At 38.4% G+C, this 22,460-nt stretch overlaps 2 protein-coding genes across 4 annotated transcripts in view; one reads left to right on the top strand and one right to left on the bottom strand.

Moving 5' to 3' along the window:
- The window catches only part of RB195_012463 (uncharacterized protein), a gene marked incomplete at both ends in the record, with an annotated part of 59,785 nt that overhangs the window by 31,146 nt on the left and 6,179 nt on the right, over positions 1-22,460 (bottom strand). For all 3 annotated transcript variants that reach the window (XM_064194317.1, XM_064194318.1, XM_064194319.1), the window contains 2 exons: positions 291-438; positions 21,125-21,210. In XM_064194317.1, coding sequence (XP_064051900.1) covers positions 291-438; positions 21,125-21,210 — 234 coding nt within the window. Of the gene's footprint in view, positions 1-290; positions 439-21,124; positions 21,211-22,460 lie in introns of those variants that run through there.
- Positions 11,229-11,516, top strand: RB195_012464 (uncharacterized protein; the record flags this gene model as incomplete). The annotated part of the gene is made up of 1 exon (XM_064194320.1): positions 11,229-11,516. One exon carries the CDS (start codon positions 11,229-11,231, stop codon positions 11,514-11,516), a length of 288 nt encoding a protein of 95 aa, XP_064051903.1.

Raw genomic sequence — 22,460 nt, forward strand, 5'->3', positions numbered from 1 at the left:
TAAATAACACGTCGTAGCTGATTTCCACGTGGGAAAATCTATGCACACATAAACACAGTGATTAATGCAGTTCAGTACGCTTTGTGGAAAAGCTTTCTGATCACTTGCCAATTGTCGATTTTCGGACGAGTTTTCCGGTACATGTGGATGATACACTTTTCTGGTGTGTTGCATGTTTTCCAACTTCACAACATAGGATTAAAACAGTCAGCTGACTATAGATCTATACGGTTGATTCATACACGCACAATGGAGGGAAAATAAGTCGATATATCGATCGAAGTGCGTACCTGGCTAGTCTCCGGTCGATCGTCTTCGATGGCCACGCCTCTGACAAGTCGCCGTATTCCCGTGGTATCACTCTGTTGTCGAAGCATATTTGCACTGGACAACAATGAGCGCGGCGTCAGAGCACCACGTTCACCGTCACCAACCATCCTAAAAGAACCAGGGGTAAGCATAGGGTACGGTATAACTACTATACATGCGGCTATGAGGAAAAAACGGTTCCAAAATGGCTCTTCTGGACTGGAAAATATGGAGAGATCATAGGAAAAATAACCGCCGCATTGCCTTTATTTCGATTATTTTGAGAATTGCACGAAAAATCAAATCCAAGGAAGGTTTTTTATGCCCTAAACAATTCTGAAAGACAGCTACTAAGATTTTAAACGGTCAAAAAGGGAAGAAAAATAGGAGAAAAAGGAAGGAATGGATATCCGACAGAACATTATAGACATAACATACGGATTTATTTCATGCGTGTTCAGGCCATTTTCGAGCTCTGTGATTGGTTGGTCTGTGATTATTGAGAGAGCTACGATTGGTCGAATTCCAAATACCAGTACTATTTATTTGCTATACATAACTCAGTGCAACAATATCCCTATAAGCATGCCGTATGACTGACGAATCATATGGCCACAACTCCTCCCACAGAAGATGATTAGCCAATAGTAACGCAGTAGAACTAGAACCGAGTCACCCATGAGAATCTAATGAGAATCAGAGAAGTAGTTTTATGGCGTCTTTTGATCAAATCCGATAAATATCATGCTAAAACTTCCCGTCGCGAAAAATCCTCGTTTATAGGAATGACGTGGTCGTCTAGCGATACTCTCAGAATCAGAGACGAACATTGAAAGAGACTCAAAAAAGAGGCTCTAGTACGTAGAGATAGCGTCGAAACGGAATCCACGTCTTAAGAAACTGTTTCTAAAGAGATTTCCAACTAACAAAGGCAATTTCATCTTCCTTGAACGACTCGCTGCCTCGAAACGAAGGTCTGGACTATAAAAATACAAAAAAGATTAGTCAAAAAATGTTCGAATAGAAGCTAATGTCGGGAATTTGCAGGCAACACGGAAGCAGGATATCCTCAGAAATTTTCTGAGGATCTAGGGTGAATGAAAAATAATCTACTCCACTAAGGCGCTGGTGGTGATGGTCAAGACATCAAAGCTGTAGGCAACGCAGAAGACGGAGGCATGATGAGCGGCGGTGGAATCAGGAGGACTACTCGCAGCTCTCAAACGGGCTGAGCTGATCCAGACAGTCTCTGGAGCCAGTATCGCCATTTCTTCGTAATAAAATAGGACAGCTCTATCACTCGGATAACAGAACTAACCAATCACATATGTACTCTTGGCAACTTTCCAGAATTTCAGGCATACAAAAACGCACCGAATGTTCGAGAAGAAGCAAGACATTTGCTGTAAAACATGCTGAATATAAGTTTAAGGATAAACGCATTTAAAAGTGTTAGTGCGGGTCTTTAAAGCAGGAGCAGCTAGGAAATAAAAGATAAATAAACAAGTAAATAAAATGTAAACCACATTAAAACTGCAAATTTACAGTAGAAAAAATGATTTTGAACCGGTAATTGTTGGATATTTCACATATTTTTCAAAACGAAAAATTGTTGTAGCTTAGTGAACCAGGAACTTTACGGAACATAATTTATCCTCTCAAACGCACTACTAGCAGTGGAAACAGAACGCAGAGAGCATCCAAATACTAGATAACGTGCTCCAAGGACAACACACTTAGGCTAATGGAAGTAGAATTCTGACGTCATCATCACGACATTTGTTTTGGATAAGTTAAGTATGTAATTTTGTATTTTTTACACGAATTCTATTCAATTCTACGCCTGAACAAGTAATAATAGCGCGAACGGCATAAAGTTGCCGGGATTTTTTTGCCGAGTACTAAACGAATGTGAACTAACTGTTCACATTTTTCACAGTTTATTTTGGAAACTTGTATTCGCCTGGAATTATAAAGAATAGAGTACATAGATGGAATAGAACTTATGGAAGAAGAAAAGAAAAACACAAAAGCTGCAAAATACATACTATAACAGCCGTGATTGAATCAAAAAATACTCTAGGATCATATTCCAGAGAAAATCGAATCCATTCCAGAAATATAAAGAAGCGCAAAATCTAACGGAATATCCGGAACGAATATGAAGGTCTTCGCTAAAACTCCTCAATGTGGACTTCACTGCAAAGCTGGGATAAAACGTGATCAGAATCTCTCTCACATATACTCCCAGGACTGGTCGCAACTACGGTGCTAAAGAATCGAAGATCAGAAACGTCATCGTCGTCACATGGGCATCGCACACGATCACATGAATGCATTAGATGGACGGCATCGTAGGACTCTTAATATTTTCTCTTGAAAATAACAAAGGATAAAAGGATAAAGTGCATGGTGTTAAGGAAATCCCTATATGGAGATGCGCCTACGCCTACGCTCGACTTCAATTCAAAGCTAATTGAAGCCTGTGAACTTGTTTGCTGGTACCAAGTTATCGAGTCCACATGCATGAAGGATTGGGTTATTTCCAGGGCTACTTCGAAACGTTGACCGCGTAAGTCACAACCGTATCTCTTACGATCCTCTAAGAACTTAAAGCTCTTCAGTAATTTGGAACTGGATCCTTAATCCAAACTCCTTCGCCAAGTTTTTTTTTTCATTCTTTTCGGGTGTGTGTAGCGCAAGTGACTAACACACACCCAAATTTAAATGACAAAGAAAATGAGAAAGTACGAGGTTTCTTTTATAACTTTCTGCTTTGATCGATCTAAACTAAAATGGAAGTCTTTCGATCTCGTAAAAATTGATATGTAAAAATGTCGTACAGAGGGAACATTTCTGAGGTTTTTTTCTGGATTCCGAGGATAAAAGAGGCCCATCATGGCTACGAAAAAAAAACGAGTTTGAGTCCCAATCACGAGATAAAGCTTTTCTAGAGCTTGTCAAATCTTAGCCAAAAAAACCTGGACAAAAACCAATTGGAAGAACTAATAGATTGATTATTTATGAATACTTTGACTATAGAAAACTGCAAAAAAAGGAGCAATAGAACTCACACCGAGAAAAATATACGAGATATGAGATCGGGAGCTTGCAACATTCTGAATACATATGCCATAATAAAAAAAAGTCATTTCCGGAAGTCCCGAGACGAATAAAAATGAGTACATAAATGGGCTAGAGGTAGGAGCAGTAGTTTAGCGAAAGCGCCTGATTTTTGATCTAACTCCACCTATAACTTCTTAACTACGCCTTTAGTGGTTGTTTATCTGAGTAACCTAGAATTACTTGTGAATAAACAAAAGAACCGGGGAAATAGGTCTCAGACATCAACAGAACGAGCATTGTTTAAGGGCCGGATAAATTCTCGCTCAGCAGTCAACACCCCTACAGTCATTTAAAGGCATCACCCCACGAATCTGGGGTGGTAGGGATTTCAGGTGGATGATTCGTATACGGGATGGGAGACTATGGAGAGGGGGGTGATTCCGTCCATTTCTTCCTAATTGCCATAAAAAACGGCCCGGAAGATACGCCACGCGTACAAGGCTAGCGCGCTCCAGTCGAACTCTTTGTAGAAAATGGTGCGTCAGAACGCCTGAAGAAGTATCTTCCGGGCCGTTTTTTACGGCAATTAGAAAGAAATGGACGGAACCACAACCCCCACCCCCATAATCTACGACCCCGTAAACGAATACTCCACCTGAAATCCACCTCATATTCGTGGAGTGATGCCTTTAAGCCATGTACCGCTGCAAAAACAAAAATATAGTCACTAGATATTGGCGGAAAAAGGCTAAATCACATCCACAAATCCTTCAAAATCCAAATCAAGATTCACATCAATTTTATCATAATGATTGGTGTTTGTTAAGAACGCCTAAAGTGTAGATATCTTAACGCCTCAGAAATTGTTAAACCTAATTGTTTGGTGGGAAAAAAGTGAAGTAAGACATAAGGAACATGGAAATAAAGAAAATAAAATAATTAAATGAATAAATAAATGATAGCCAATAAGTACAAATAATAATTCAAAATATTCCTGATTGCATTATGCTTCATATAATAGGGGAAATAATTTGAAAAGACTTTGCAATAATTGACTGCTATAATTATATTTCCTGGTAGTTTTTCCACACCAGTCTGTCACTAAAAACAAACCAATTTCAGACTTTAAAAAACCTAATAAAGTCATTTCATCTTCGAATTTACCAGCAAGATCGAGAAATAAAGTAAGTATTGAGAATTTTCAACGGTAAAACAGATAAGTAGCGAAATATTTGCAATTCCGATTCCCGTCGTAGCTTTCTAATTTACTAAGGTCTTAATGCGTTAGAAATCAGCTTTTTTGCAAACTTTTCAAAGATTTCAAATCTTTTATACACTAGTAACAATTTTTCAAAAATCATTTTGACTAAGAAACCATCGGAATGAATCACAAGAATAAAAAAAAAAGTTATAGACAAGGAGGAAAACGAAGACGAAAAAGCATTACCGAGAAATCCTCGCGAATAATTTCCTGTAAAAGCATAATCCTACGCCCTCTCCACCTCTCACTGACGCTAATATGTTATTTATGACGTTAAGCTGAATTTCTGATAACGAAACGAGTTCAAACACCATATTTACCCCTAAGACCATACCGTGTTCGATGAATACAAGAAAATGCGAGCGTAAAAACTGTGAAAATGAGAGGAGAAAGAGGAAATTTCTCAGCTTGTGCCAGGAGAAAAATAAGTTTTTCGACTTGTGCATAGCGAGTTCTCGACGGGGAGTCAAGAGCAGCATGCCTCATATGGGCAACGAGATGAGTGGTTGCCTTAGATATATCAATGCAGCTCAGACGCCGTCGGCTGCTACAAATCTCTGGGATTTTCTGATTAATAGGATCCTAGGCTAGTTAATTTGAATATCAAAAACCATCCAGCACAATTATATAACATTCGTATTTAAAATGACGAGCGACGAAAATTTCGTAGTATTCGTTACAGGACAATTCTTCCTTTTTGTTTTGCACTTTTCAAAAAAAAAAAAAAAACGCGTAGGATATCTCAACCCAACACAAAGAACACGAGCACATAAGAATGGAATTTCACACGTCAAAGGAAAAGGACAGAGCGCAGAGAAGCAGACCAGGAAAGGAGAACACTAGAAGTGGACTAAATTTTCAAAAATGTCATCAAAAGTGCAACAAATTGGAAAATGAGCTGTAATGGGGAAGCAAGTAGTGAAATAGCAGTTTGAGATAGTTCAACGTATTATAAATCCTCATATTTCGGCCTATCCAGGCATTTTCGGGTCCTCGGCGGTCCTGTCTTCTAGGAAACAACAAAGAAATTCTCATAAAACTACCTATTTGGTGAGAGAATTCCCCTATTCTTTATAGAATTGATATATTGTAAGAGTGCCCGAAAAATTGCATTGGGGAAAAGACTACTGCAGCAGAAATGATGCGATGATCACTGGTCCCACCACGCAAAACGTTTTTAGCACCCGAAGAAGAAAAAACAGCGAAAAAATGCTGTAGTTCTCATGTAAAAAGTGCATATAGCACTGAAAATTGTTATACACATACGATCAAACACTGAAACGAGTTCTTGCGAAATTCGTAACAGCGTTTTCCGGAAAAGAACCAAGATAAAACGTGGATGCATTCTTTTTTTTTAGAAGTTAGTTGACGTTGGAAATTCGTAAATCCAATCCCTGGAAGAAAATCCATTTTGATTTTCGGAAATCTCTAACGAAAAATCCACATTCACCGCCTAAAGCTCATTGTAGAAATCAATACCTAATCCTTTTGCAACACCAGAAATTCCAGAAAAACGCATATAAAAACGAATGAGCGCAATCCTCGGAGTCTACATAAATCATCCAGTGGGCTATGAATTACAAAATCCCCAGGATAGTTTGAGAAACAGGAAATGTTGCACCAGAAATGAGAAACAAAAGAGCACTGAAGAAAGAAAGCTATGAGGAAGTGTATGGAGCGCATAAATTATGTAATAGGAGGCCGCTTCCAATATCCGCGATGGTCCAATATAGAGCCTGGAAAATTTTCTCTTAGATTTTGCATGATGTCCAGCTATTCTTGCGAACTTTTTCTTGAAAGAATATTTGCGAGGACCCTCAGGAACAGGATAAATGTAAAACTCATCTACGTAGATAGGATTAAGTTCGTCCGGAAAACCTCAAAAAATAATTTGCAGCAGAAAAACCTTTCCCCAGTGCAGAAACGGAAGAAATGTTTAGAAATTTCATCAAAAAAGTTGCCCCATGAAAAGGAACAACTGCAAAAAAAAAGTTTCATATAGTTTGACCTTTATATTATAAATATAGACTCAGCTAGCAAATTTTAGGTTTATACAAGAAAAAACCAAGGACGTTTAACGTGAGAACTGTTGCAGGAATCTCGTAAAATTTTGTACTACATTACTCGAAAAAAAAAACCTAAATTTATTAGATAAGTGAAAAAATATTAGCTGAAAAGTTGAACTGAAATTTAAACGGAATTATACAGGGAAGCCTCGGAAAATTCGTAGAAAACATTTCTCAATCCACTAACATCTGAACAACAATAAAATTAACTTGAAATAAGAAAAACAACGTATTCAACAAAGCAGGGAGTCAACGGTTTCCTGGGAACCCGTCAAAAATTTCTTACACAAGCTAGAAAATTTTTTTTATTTCATTTTTTTTTTAACTTTTCATTCTTATTCCTACTAGATTACGCATAGTATGTAGTACTTATAAAAACATACTAAAATATTATTTATAGCAGGAAAACGATAGCGAAAATTATTGGGGGGAAAAGAAGGAAATCGCCGCTAAGCAACTCTCAAATAATTTATTTTATTTTACTGAAGAGGAAATGTTGGAAAAAAACCACATTTACTTTCAGATTGCTTCCAGAGAGACATTTCTGGAGGGATCTAAAAACGTTTGACTAGACTTCTTCTTTTTTTTCTAGAAAAGAAAAAAAGGAAACAGATGTTATATAATGAGAACCTATTAGAATGATGTGCCTTCCAGGACATCACTGAACGGTTAACGCAGCAAAGCTGCAGCCGAAAGAATGACCTCATACTAACGCGTTCTAATCTTAATTAGAATCATTTGAAAGAATTCCGGAAAAGAATGTGGCTGAGATGAAACACACAAGAGAAAATCCAGAAATTAGTCGAACGACACGAGTTATAACCAGAAACGTTCTCTTGAGAATGCGAAAAAGGACAAATCGCTCGAAGGCGGCACACGTCATGAGAAGTCACTATGGATAAATTAAATTATTATGACTTCTGCCCGTCATACCACGCATATGCACATATAAAAGAGGAAAGAACTCCTGACGTAATCATTCCATGGCATTGAGAAAATTTGGGATTCCCACAGCAGAGGTGACCCAGAGAAAAGGTGGTCTGCCGTGATTTTCTAGAGAGCATCCACGCGAGGAAGTGGAAAAATGTGGAAAATTCTGCTTGAGTTTTTAAATGCTCCAAAACACTAATAGCCAAGCTTGATTCGGTGGACTGTGTTAGGAAGAAAAGGTCTGTTAAAAACTTAGAAATTAGAAAGAATTAGAACGGAACCACTGCTTTCCACTGTACGAGAAATATTCGGCAGACTACGTTCCTTAGGGTTATGACGGTCTCCTTCATCAAAGCTCTACCATCAGACTAAACAGAAAATAGCTGTGAATAGAAAGTAACCAAGAAAAACATAGAAAAAAATTGCTTTTTGGGAAAATAGTTGTGATATTAAAAAAGAAAATAGGAAAAGAGTAAAAGTTAGAGCATAACCTCCTCGGCAAGAAAATTTAAGAAGCAGCAATTGAAAGTTAGCAGTTGAAAAGAATTTAGAAGTATGAAAACCTCATAATTTTCTCGAAAAATCGCTTCAGACGGGATTTCAATCGTTATCTGCGCTGAATTGAGACATTACCCGATTCAATTGCATTGAAATTTAATCATTGCGCTAGCAGATTCATTCCTACCCGTGATAGCTGCCCTACATAATGAAGTCTATTCAAAATTGAAGTCTTTTTCATAACAACCGTTTAAAAAGCTCGTAGAAGATTCATCTCGTGAATATTTCATGCATGCAAATCCTATGGCAGTCACCAGAAAGTGTGGATATGGAGAGAAGTTACTTAATATTCAATTTGTTCAGAGAAAAGAGAAATTCTTTCGGATTCGTCCGTTAGCTCGACCTTTACTTCAATTGAATAAACTGTCCTTTCTTTGTGAATTCAGATGGCATCTTGCGTGAATCCGAAGAAAATCTGGAAAGAATAAGGGCACGGAGGAAAAATAAGAAGTGTGAGAAAGTGAGTGAGAAATATCAAAGCGTAAAATTGTAGCGAAACAAAAAACACTCCAACGTCCAAAGCTACGGAAACTCGTGAGCACCTGATTTTTTTAGAGTAATTTTAGAAAATTATACCAAGTTGAAAAATTAACTGTTCTACTGAAACTGATAAATTGAATAAATTGACGGTTCTAAAATTAACCGTCTTACTAAAACTAAAAATTAAAAATTAACTGTTCTACTAAAACTAAAAATTAAAAATTAACTGTTCAAAAAAAATTAACTAGAACTGATAAATTGAGTAAATTGATTATTAACAGCATTTGGAGCTGTTGCGTTAGTTGCTCGGTGGAGTCTACGTGGACTACTTCCATTTTTGGGGTGGTCTCCATTTTCTGTGCCCAAAAGTCTATCGTACTTTACACGCAGGATAAAAAGTAAAAAGTAAATTGAGTTCCAAAGTTTAAGTCTTTTTCGAACCAGTCAGTCCAATTTTTCGACAAATGTTTTGAAAAAAACGTGCTCAATCGTCAACATTATGTCGCATTTTTATGTCTCACTTAGGGCGTTAGGGCAGTTGTAGCGCAATCGGCAAGAGGTCAGCTGTGGCCGCACGGCCGATGGTTCGAGACCAGTTCAATGCCAACCAGGTCTTTCATCCCTCTTTGGTCGATGAATTGGCACCAGATTTGTCTGGGAGAATGAAAACAGAATGACTTGATACGTGGGGTGGGTCCCGCAAGTCATTGTGTAGACCAACACGCGTTCCTGGACCTCAACAATTACGATATTCAGTAAAACGCTTGAGCGCATCCCAAGTTGAGTGATACTCCTGAGACTTTATTCATTTTTTTAAATTAACTTATTTTGCTAATCACTTAGTTTATTTTACTTTTCTACAGTCCGCGTTCAGGCCAACTTCAAGCAAAAAAAAGACATGAGGCCATTTAAAAATGAGAAATGAAAATAATAAAGTAGAAAAAGCGCATCCAACAAGTAATAAGATCAAAAACTACACCGAGGTTAAGAGTAGCAGCTACAAAAGTCAATTCCTAGAAAAAAAAGTTGAAATTCCATGATTTTTACAAGTAATTGTTAGACTTGTTCATGGTAACAGACTAATGCGTCTAGATATAAGCGATCTGGGCAAATTTCGCCTGATTAATGGAAAGGAAGCCGAGCGGCGAAGACCCTACCCAATGGGGCAGCGGCGATTAACGCATTCGAGCCGAATACATGCTCTCGAGTCAAGTCAATCTTCGACCATGCAAAGTAGCAAAAGTTCTGGACAAATCCATTCTATTCATAAACGACCTAAAGGAGTTTATAGAAAAACCGGTCCGGAAATGGGGGCGAAAATTGTCCATAAGGTGCAAAAAGTGTGAGAAAAAACCGAGTATGTGTTCAATGGAAACACGAGGAGTTCCAGTAAGAACATCGTCTAGACTGCGAATGTAGGAAAAATACAAAAAATCAAAGCTGAAACTTTAAGAGCACATTGTTTCGTGGATATCCCCTATAAAGCATTAAAAAAAACAATAAATTGAACTACGCGGGTGGGTGACTAAGGAGTAGCAATCAAGAAGAAGAAGAGGACCAGGGAGCAGAGATGGAGTCAGACGGAATTTCCTCGGAACATTTGCTGAAAAACCATCCCTACCTCAATTTTGTCCTATGATTCACATGATCCCTAAGAGATATAAAAATAAATTCAACATACACTCAAATTTCACGGAAATGACTGGTTGAATTGGCGCCACGGAACTTAATCCGAGAAATCCAGCACGAAATTCTTTCTGAGAAGCTCCGCTTCATCCTAGGGGTCGTCAGGTTTCAACGGGGTTATTTTTAAACCGCTGGCGTACTACCGCAGAGGAAACAAAAATAACGGAGTTGTTCCATTGAACAACCCCGTGCTTATCCGAGGACAAGCGTCATCCTGATACGCTCCGCCCACCGAGACAATAGCACAAAGAAGATATGAATAAGGTGTAACATTCTGGAAAATCCTCAATCTATGTGTGCTCGGAAGAGCTACAATTGCTATGTTTGTAACAAAAGTGTCCACGTGAACAATTATCAAAGATTTTTCTTTTTTTTTTTTTGCTTCGAAAGATGAACGCATATGATCATTCAGAAGCTTTTCATTGATACATCAACATTTCGAAGATCAAGCAATGAAATCTCGAGATTTTCGAAGAGTAGCACAAATATGAGCATTAGGTCAAAGAAATAGATACTTGATCCAACGGAAACGAAAACGTTTTTCCCTTGATTTACAGCAAGTGATACGGTATTTTCAGTGCTGTCACAAGTAATTTGAACCAGCTGAGCCCGCTAACAAAACCTCCACACATATCCCTCGCCCATAACAACAAAAGCACCCATTCATCAACAGGAAAATGTACACAACGGACAATTAACTCGGAAAACACGTGAATGTCTGCACTAATCGCAATGACATCATGCCGGATGGCGAATGATTTCGGCTGCGCGATTTCTCAAGAACTCCGGTGGCCGTAGCGAAGCAGTTGCCGTTAGATTTGCCTCATGTAACTCGATTACAGGCCCGTTGAGGTGGTTAAGTAGCGTTAAGCATGCGAGAAGCTGTGGATCGATACGCAGCCGGACGAGATATTGCCGTCCAAAATACGATTATAGAGAGAGAGCGAAGACGTCGCCTCGTCTCTGACACGAACACAGCAACAACTTGTGACTTTCCAGTCTGGTATACATACACGAGCACGAGCGAGAACTCCCCCCTCGTCGCGACATCATTTCGCGCGACTTCGCTGAAGTCTCGGCTGACGCGGGCGACGCGACGACGTGAGGCGATCGCCGAGCCGAAGAATCCGCTGAAACGCTACGAATACGCTTGTAATTAAGGCCAAATCACGAATAAGGAGCTTTCAGCTCGCGACGGTCGTTTCGATGATGCGTCGTGCGATCGCGGAATCCTCTCTTTGAGATGATTCCCGTTATCAATGTGATGCTTCAATCCACATTTCTATTAGTATCCTTCCACAAGGGGCGGGTGTAGTGTAGCAGTTAGAGGTTCCGCTTCCTGCACAATCGATCAGAGGTTCGAATCCGCCCTAGGCTGCATCGGCTAGCCACTGCAGGTCATTGTATAGGCCAGATACACGTTCGTAAACCTCAAACGATTCTGAATTGAAGTGAACGTGGGGGCGCATCCCAAGCGGATCGATTAGCGCCAGAAACTTTATCCTTTCATTATCCTTCCAGAATGTCTCTTAGGTCAACAAAAGTTCATTCACTTTATATAACGACAATTATTAGCGCTATTTCAAGATATAATTCCAGCAATTACGTCAACACAAACAAAAAGAATCAAAGTAAATCATTAGAACAACAAAAAAAGATGTATGTGGAAGCAAAAGGTCCGCTTTTTCCAATCATAATTACCAGTTTCTTGTACACCCCGACGTAGGTAGGTTGATATTTCTCAAAGATCGGTGAAATTCTGCTTTTGCATGATGCATGCTCACTCAACTCTGCAAAATTATGCACTTAAGCCCTTTATGTGAGGAGAGCTGAAAGTCACCGTTCGATATATCTTTATATCTCATCTAAGCATCTAATCCATTCGAAGTTGAAGATTCTTCATTGTCTGCCGAAAAACTAGGCGTAGATTATGACTTTTTTCGTACTACTATCAATTATTATCTTTGATATTCCTTATTTTTGTTGTTATTTGTAAACTTGTTATTATTTTCTTCACAATGCTTTGAAGACATGAGTCAGTACCTATTGGCTTAGTCCTAACGTAAAACGATCTGATAATTGAGAATGTGGAGAGACCACTTGAACAATTGTTTCACTAACAGAAGAAGGACAAATTCCTCGATTCCTCCAGATAGGTTTCTTTTCTTTTCCTTCTTCGTTGAAGTGAAAGGGCAATTTGACTGTACCTGTAGACAAATTAAAAAGCTAAGGTGGGCAATAGTCAAATTTAAGCAACAGCCAAGATTGCTAACAAACTTTATTACGGCTAACGTTTCGGCGTTGTCGCCTTCGTCGGAGCCTGGAAAGTAAGAACATTTGCATTATATCCTCTCAAATGCCTCATCCAGAACAAGTCATCATCCCCTAGGATATTACACCCGAGAACAAAAACCAAAGGAGCCCAAATCGTTGTGCCTACCTCAGTAACCGCGCTGCCGTGATGTTAACGACCCTGCGCGTGGTGGAATCGCTCCGCCGATACTAATTAGGATGCAACCCGCATATGACCCCGTAGATCAAAACCCGCAAAGGTTTTGGTACAGAGCTAGCTCGTTGGTCACGGCTATGCAATCTTCCTTTCTATTCATTTTTGGACCTTTTGCATTTATCCAAAACGCTTCTAAAGTTCTACGAGCTATAATTGACCAACGAGTCAATTATAGCTCGCAGAACAAGTGGTAAGATAGTCAATTTTGAGCTCTCGAAATTATTCCGCTCAACTGTTGCAGCTGCAAGACTAGATCCTTCAAAAAAAAAGCTGCCAACTATTTCATCGGAAAGCGGGAAATTTTCTTGATTTTCTAATTTCCTACCTTTCCTATTTCGTCCAGTTAATTAAATCTGATCAGAATCCGGGAAAATGAAGAAGAATCCTGGAGCAGGATGCAAAAAGCAGGACCTAGTGCTGAGAACTTTGCAAAAGATGAAGGGAACGTTTCGTTATCGCATTGTAGAAGAAATTTTGATAGAAGAGGAGAAAAATTTTTTTCCAAGAATTCCAAGGAAATGTTGATCATACCTATATGAACAACGCTTCATAACAATTCCTATTTCTCCTTTTGTTTTAAGCATATGATTTTTCAAAAGAAAGACCGCACTGCAACGGGATTATGCTGCGTTTCATCAACCTCTGAAGCCGGAATCTTTCTGTCACTTCTGCAGTGGTGGAAGAAAAAAGTCAGTAGTCAAACTAGTTTCACCTGGAAAAAGGGAATCCAGAATGTATAAATCGTGAAGGGAAACAGTGCCCACATGGAACACTCTGAAAACCAACGGATTGACGAAAGATCACCTTAAAATCAACGACAAAAATCAATCAATCATATACACTGGCTATGTATGTAGCTAAGATTACCAGCAGCTGAGCTGAACAGTCTGATCCCGATAAAGATGGGACTGTTTTGAGCGGCAAAAAATATCAAATTTTTGATGATTTATTTTTCTTATAATGAATATGTAGATATCACAAACAAATGAGTTCTCTTTTAAATCTTTTTTCAAGGCTTTAAAATAGACCTCTTCTTTGAAGGATCAAATTTTCCTATTTTTTTGAATACATATCATTTATGTAAATTTACACTTCGGTTGATTTTTCTTCTTTGACTTTTTGAATCTTAGGTGAAGGTATGTATTATTTTCTTTTAAATAAAACTAGAGAAACTTGTACAATCAGTTCAATCTGATTTCCTTTTCTCTGAGTCATTAGTTTTGAAAAAAATTGTGAAATGGACTGAACGACGAGGATAAATATTCAATTGAAGACATATACATAGTTCACTAAAAACTACAGCCTTTCAGAATGTAATCGTCAAAAACACGGAATTATACACAATTAGCAAACAAAGAAACAAGAATTGCAAAGAAACAATTAAATAATGCAACGGTAAAAGGCCAAGAATTGGAAAAAAACGTCCGCATCACCTTTTCCTAATCTCGAGCCCTCTTCAATGCTAGGATAGCCAGGAATTACCTCGGCTTTTCTCGGTCAATACGGGAAATCTGCCTATTTCTTCAAGTATTATGACTTTCGCTATGAAGACAAATTTTCGCCGTTGATCATAAGAAGAAAAGCAAACGCTCAGCACTAAACAAGAGGAGGAGGATTTTTGCGGCTCCACAGTTTCTTTCTGTCTACAGAAGAACAGCTTGGTCGTAAAAACGCATTGCGGATAATCAGAAGTCTTTTCTTCAAGTCTTTTCTGCAAGAACTTTTCAAAGAAACATGAATAAACAGCAGGAACAATTGAGAATTTGTTAAAAAGTATAGAAAAGAAATAAGAAGCAAGAAGATTCCCCTCATTTTCGAAATTATCGAAATTATCAGCTAAAGAAGCAAGTGACTTTAAATGAACTTTGAATAATTTAAATAAAAGTTCAAATAAAGTGCCGGAAAGAAAGCTAATAAATATTACTTCCCGTTCGTTCCTTGCATAATATTATTTATTGATTATTTACTAGTTTATTTGCTTATTTTCTCTACTTCTTTCATTATTCTTTGCTGGTCTCCAGAATTGCAGGAATATTGTGCATTTAAACCGTTGCAGTTTAAGGCGTAAACACAGAGTAAATAAACTAGTAAATAAACAACTACTCTAAAGCAGTAATGACACGATTCACTGGATAAATAAACAAAGATGAATATGGATGCAAAAGAGCGAAATTTAGCATTTTCAATACTACCAAATGAATAACCAAATAAAGAATAATTTTCCCAGAGAATAAATTTTTTGAAGGCTACATATACAAGATAAAATTTGGAAAGTTTCGAATTTTTTTATATTTTGTTGATGCCGGATCCCACTCTTCAGGCGAGCTTTCTAACAATTGCCCTTCGGCGGCTTCCTAGGAATCTAGGCTACGTTGGGTTACGATTTAAACTTTTGCAGATTTACTCTATTTATCAATACTGACGCCTATAGCTATGGCTCCTTTCTAAAAAAATACAAAACTTTTTGAGGTAGGAAATTAAAGAGGAAGAAGAGAACAGCAAAGAAAAACAGAAGCGAATTGCAGAGATATCGGAAATAAAAAGAAAAGAAAAGAAAAAAGAGTGCGACCTAAGATAGCCATCGGAGCCCTCATGGGTAATCAGTCAAGGGTTAGTGGTTCAGTACATCAAAGAGTTCTCCACCTTAATTCACATAATTCAATTGTTTTTCGCTCTGATATCGATACATGATGTATATATGTATATATGTAAATATATATATATATATATGTTGCAACGTACCGCAATCCTAGGACATATACGTCCAAAAATCAACATGCATTTTCTGTTTCCATAACGCTCAGGAGCGGAAGTACGCGGTTAGAATAGGGTCGAGTTAAAAAAAAAAAACGTTCGAGCCACTGACAACATCGGCCGATGACGAAAGGTGATTTAGTTAGCTGCACATAAGTTTCAGGTTCTGTGGATCTGTGCCGAAAGCAGTGAGAAGATTCGCAAGAAAAGTTTTTTTTTTCTGCTCATCCACGATAGAGAATAAGGTTAACGGGAAACAGATATCCTGACTGTTAGCCTAGTTTTAGTCTTACCGTCGTAGCCTTTACTAACGCCTACCGTATTAGCGGTCGTAATCAGAGCATTAAATATTGACCTTAGTTTAAAATCCAAGAATAAAATAAATTGATCACTGAGATAGATCTATGAGACAATATAAGATAGCTGACAACTTTCAACATCGTTACTTTGAACATTTATGGGCGGTTCAAATAATTACATTACTAGTTCATTTGAACATCTCCCCTCAATCCTCGTCCCATTGAATATTCATAAAAAATCTCGCAAAAAAAAAACCTTACTCGTAGGCGAAAAAAAAACAGGATGAAGAAGAAATCGAGTCTACAAGAAAAATCCTCTGCAATAGACGAGATTACCTATGATGAAAGAAAAGTTATCAACAAATTCCTGTATTTTTTAGGAAAAAGTATAGTTCCGATGCTCAACAGACTCCCAAGAAAGTTCTCATTAGAGTGAAAATGTATATTTCTCAATAGGAACTCGCCGTAGCGCACAACATATCACGTTTCCTTTCCACATGTTAAGGTAGCCTTACAGAGAACGAAAAAAACCTTCGAAGGATATTCATTTCAATTTTTCATGCATGTTATTCGATTCCACAGCATTCCATCGTTAGTCTACCTATCACGGGATTGTCTCTATCTCACCAATTCCTGATTATTATATTTATGAAAGTAATTTCACAAATAACTATATTTGAAACATCTCCTACATAGGAACAAGTACAGCAGTGGAGGAACAACAAAGCAAAAAAAAAATGGAAGAACAACAAAGCAAAAAAAAACAGTGGAAGAACAACAAAGCAAAAAAAACAGTGGAAGAACAACAAAGCAAAAAAAATTGAGCCTCGAAACTTCTTGGCGCGGCCACTGATCACGGGCGGTCATCGAAATTTTCCTGTTTTACGAGTCTCCCTACTTTTGAAAATGAAAGTCTCGAGTATTAATATACTGTAATATTTCAAAATATTTTTAACAATCATGTTCGCTCACAAAATAGCAGCCACTGAAAAGATGATTCCAGAATGTTACATTGCATTATCTACAGAAATTATCGCAACAACTCGACTAAAAAGAAAGAAGAGTTCGAATCCCCGCACCAACAACATTAACAATCTCAAAAAATTCATGAGATCTGAAAGACGCCTTTTGGGAATCAGAGACATGACAGATTTAACCTCAAATGGTAATTCCTGAGTTAATAAACTAGAAATCCAGACGATCATGTTATTTGATCACATTTCTCTAAAGGAACACTAAAATCACACGCGTTAAACTCTTTTCGGCCTAATGAAATCATATTCTCGATTAGACGCACACAATGAAATCGTGGAGATTTATGGGTCGCATCATTTTGAAATGAAACTCACGAAGCAAACGTAAAACATGAAACAAATAACAGATAAAAAGAATAAGATCTCGAAAAGATGAAAGGTTTGGTTGGCACCAGAGCGGTTTCCAACCATCGACCATTTCGCTACAACGGACCTCTTCTAACCGACGCGCTACACCCGCCCAATCATAGATATGTAGCATCACACAATTTTCATAATTTCCTGAACAGTATCCCCACTGGGAAATAGCCAGTGGCTAACTCCACAGCTATTTTGATATTTTTCGAAACAGAATCTGCCGATTTTCAACCCAATGTGGTAGTTATGTAAGAGTTCCTGTTGGAATCGAGATGGCTGCATCCGGAGCGGTGGACCTAGCGGTTGGAATCGAGGAGGGACCATCACTAGCTTTGCAAGAACTGACTGACGGCAAGATGGGTGGTGCTAGCGAGAATCCACAATGACCCTGTAGCGCCCTTTGAGCAGCGCAACCGCTTAAGAAACTGTAGCGAACTTCGGATCGGACTCGAGCATATCCTTTCTTGATTGCAAAAGTAGGTGAAGGTATGTAGAATTGGACCTCCGGCTTCACCTCTGAGCTACATATACTACCAATATCAGAATTTCAGTAGTTAATCCCACAACTTGTAATCACGTCCAAATCGCTGTGGAGGCGGGGTTTGAAGATTTTCTGAATGCTTATTGCAGGAATTTAACAGTTCTGCCCAAACCGGGAAAAAAAGGACAGAAAATACGCATTCTAGAGAAAGATTTTGACCTCCTCTTCGAAATTGAACTTCCAGATTTTCTGTCCTTTGTAATGCTGATGTAATTTCTTTCTAATGTCAAAATATGGAAAGGGAGAGTGATATATTGAACCCGAAATCTTCCTAGTATTCAAAAGGATTAGAATTTAACGGAGAGAACAGCGGTGTGAGGTACTTCTCGAGAATTTTTTCTTTTCTACAGCATACATCCCATCTCTGTTGCTACCCTCACTTTTTCATGCAGGAAAAAATCCAACAAGTATAACAAATAATAAAAGATAGACGTTTTTCTCTGCAGATGTCTTCAATCCAATGCTGCTGTTAAGGACAATTCAATCTCAAGCATAAAATCAAAGGAACATATCCAAGGAGACATTTGATACGTATGGTTCCATATGTGTGCAAGTCCAATAGCGCAGACGTTCGTTTCATTCGTCAAATGATTTCGGAAAGCAAAGATTGACATCTTTCCAGCAATGACTACTGTATAATTTGTTCATTCATTGGGCATTCACATTATCCCACGCAATACTCGATAGCAATTGCTGGACCTATAAAACAGAAAGAAATGCTCATAGAAAATGGCATCGTAGGCGGTGAGAGGCGACAAAACTACTGAAGAAAAAAACGTTGCAAAGCAGCAGAGACGTTTTTTTTTGGAGAAAAAAAACCTCCAATAATGCATTCAGTACATCCATCACATTGTAACAAGACATTAAAGGAAGTCGTTGACATTATAACGAAATGTTAAGACTCAGCACTCCGTTTATTCAAGCGAAAGTAGTGCAAGAAAATGGAAGAACAGTGGTCTATTCGTGGTTGAAACCTTTCGCATTATTGAAAAATAGAGAAATATTAGTCTTTACATAAAAATTCACACATAAAGAGCCCTCAAGCCATTGGCGGATGTCTCTTCATAGTGTTTCCGTTGATATAAATGAAAAGAATAAAAGTAGTGAGTTATGCTTAGGCTCACGGATGGAACTATTTATAGACATGTGTCCAATAAAATTAAACAGTACAAGGCTAATAAATGTCAAATTTAAATGTGCAGCGTGTCGTACCGTATACTTCGGCCCACACTGAGAGCCACATGCATTCAACATCGAAAATCTGGCGCGAAGGATACATAAACGCTTTTCACTTTCCCAAAGGTATTGTAAAACGTAGAGATCCACTACTATTCTTTTCTACACCTATCTTGTCAATATTTCTTTCTCAGGGTACTGAATTTCCTTCGCGTGTCCTACCATTGCGTGAAAGAAGCTCATCAGTCGGTTAATTTACATTGTTCGCCCGTAAAAACAAAAAAAAAACGCTGATCACGGATGGTTTGACTGTTTAGTGTTCCAAAGAATCTTCTAAAGAATCACTGGATCAAAACAAACTGCAATGAAACGTTCTCAATGAGTGCCTTAAAGCAAATATCTAAAAACTAGCGAACATTCTTGAGAACTTATCCGAGTGAATACGGCCAAAAACATAAGTGAACCGAACCGTACAAGTAAAAGAGAATTCATTTTTCTAGTTGAATGAACCATGAAAACTTTTAATTACGATTCTATTACGGTTGTTGAAAAAATTTAAGTTCACTATGATTATATATGTACAATTTTGCACCTGTAAACACTAAAGAGATTATGAATAAAGGCTCTGGAGTGGGTCAATCTGCTGGAGATCCATGAGCGTATTGAGGTTTATAACTCGCAATTGTCCGACAAAGCTGATACCACTCTGCTGACCCCAAGGAATAAAAGACTCTGAGGTGGTTCCAAACCATCGATTGTACAGTCACAACCGGACTTCCTACTAAATGCGCCATGACGGATGGACATAGGACTGTCAGAAAAAAAGGAGTGTTTTCAGAGATGTAAACTAGAGAATGGCGCAGATGGGGTGCATAGACGAAATGACGTATTTCCGGAAAATAAAAATGTGCTCAGGAGCAGATATGTAATAACTGGTAGTCATGCATCGGAAATGTAGGAGATCTGCAGCATCCACAGCTATGTTTGCCAGAGTTATTGTGGTAACTCGCAAATTACAAAATTACTCGCAAATGCCTGTTCTAATTATAATATTCTGGCCAAAAAAATATTCTGAGCAGAAACAAAGGATCACGAAGGTTATTTGAAAGCTAGTTCTAGCAAAAGCAGCTGGAAAAGGAAGGTGAAGAAAGCCTGAAAAGGTTTTCGCTTTGCTGTGCAGCTTCCAAACTTTTGACAAGAACATATTTCATAATAAATATGGAGCCAGTTTCGAATATCTGAGATATTTAAAGCCGAATATCTCAAGGAAGTTCAAGAAAGCGAACAAATTAAAATAAAACTACAGTCAAATTATAACATGTTGCTTAATTTTATTCCAATAAGAAATAACGGAGCTCACTGAAACACAATTAAGGCACAATAGGTATCTAGCCTCTTCCAGGGAACTGCTACAGTAGATTTCTCTTATGTACGTATATGAAATAACTAATAAAAGTGAACATCCTAGCAAAATTCTCAGCAGAATTTCTCGGTCGAGACGGTCGCAGTTGAAAAAAAAATAGATACCGAATTTCTTCAAAAAGATAAGACTCTCCGGAGCTATAAAAGAAAAAATTCAAAGAAAAGAAAGAAATTCGAGCATGGATACTACTAAAGGATCAACTGGATTTTCCCTAAAGCGTCAGAATTTTTTTTGACTAAACATGTAAGAATAGCACCAAATAAGTAGGATGATAAAGAAGGTATTATTTTCAGTATCAGCAAATTCTTCTTCGATTCCACCACTGTTAATAATGGGGAAATTCCACGTATTGTGGATATACTTAGGGAAATCCTGGACCGAAACGAGTAGGAAAAAAAAGACAAATAACCCAAGCAAAGAAGTAAAACCTAACATAGGGAAACTGAAAAAAAGAATACAATTATGAATCTTTAGGGTACGGTAGAGCATCTATGCCGTTTAAAGAAAACGCAGTACTAAATGCATTCCCCACTGTGAAATGCAGGAAACCCTACATGACAGGACCGAAAGTACAACAAAACAAGAAGAAGAGGCTGCAGGTGCATTGCATTAGAAATATGCACGACGACAGAAGCCCACGAAAAGAATAAAAAAGAATGACTTAGCGAAAATTACCATTCATTCCACTGACGAAGTGATGCGATGATATTCTCCGGGATTGAAGGAATTGTAAGAGAATAACGAGCGAATGTATATTTCATCTGAAAACAAAACACAAAAAGAAGAGGAAGTGAGAAAAACAGTACGAAAAAAAATAAAATAAAATAGCGAAAACAAAACAACAGCAAGCACACAAATCTGAAGTCACTAGCACTCGTACTGAATGAGACAATTGTGAATTTCGAATTCACATCACCTTCAATATCCGTCTATTTATTTTTAAGTTTAGTATATTTCAATCACGTAGGTAACCTATATCAGCAAAACAATGGAATGAACATCGCAGACTTTTCGACAATTCTGAAAAGAAAACGAGAAAAACAATGGTATTAACTGCTAAAAGTATTAGAGGGTGTAGCTCAGTGGTAGGGCGCACGCTCTGCATGCGAGAAGTCTGGGGTTCGATTCCCCATACCTCCAGTATCTCTTGCAGGCATAACAGAAAGGAAATTCGATGTAACCTGATCTGTGCTGGTGAATGTGCTCGAATAAGGACCACAAGGGGGTATAGCTCAGGGGTAGAGCGCTCGCTTTGCATGCGAGAAGTCTGGGGTTCGATTCCCCATACCTCCAGTATCTTTTGCAGGCATAACAGAAAGGAAATTCGATGTAACCTGATCTGTGCTGGTGAATGTGCTCGAATAAGGTCCACAAGGGGGTATAGCTCAGGGGTAGAGCGCTCGCTTCGCATGCGAGAAGTCTGGGGTTCAATTCCCCATACCTCCAGTATCTTTTGCAGGCATAACAGAAAGGAAATTCGATGTAACCTGATGTGTGCTGGTGAATGTGCTCGAATAAGGTCCACAAGGGGGTATAGCTCAGGGGTAGAGCGCTCGCTTTGCATGCGAGAAGTCTGGGGTTCGATTCCCCATACCTCCAGTATCTTTTGCAGGCATAACAGAAAGGAAATTCGATGTAACCGGATGTGTGCTGGTGAATGTGCTCGAATAAGGTCCACAAGGGGGTATAGCTCAGGGTAGAGCCTTTATAGCTCAGGAGAGCGCTCGCTTTGCATGCGAGAAGTCTGGGGTTCGATTCCCCATACCTCCAGTATCTTTTGCAGGCATAACAGAAAGGAAATTCGATGTAACCTGATGTGTGCTGGTGAATGTGCTCGAATAAGGTCCACAAGGGGGTATAGCTCAGGGGTAGAGCGCTCGCTTTGCATGCGAGAAGTCTGGGGTTCAATTCCCCATACCTCCAACTTCTTTTGAGACCCTATAACACAAAGGAATGTGCCGAATAAGGTCCACAAGGGGTATAGCTCAGGGGTGAGCGCCCCCTAGAAGTG

The sequence above is a fragment of the Necator americanus genome, chromosome III (assembly GCF_031761385.1).
Source record: "Necator americanus strain Aroian chromosome III, whole genome shotgun sequence".
NCBI lineage: Eukaryota > Metazoa > Nematoda > Chromadorea > Rhabditida > Ancylostomatidae > Necator > Necator americanus.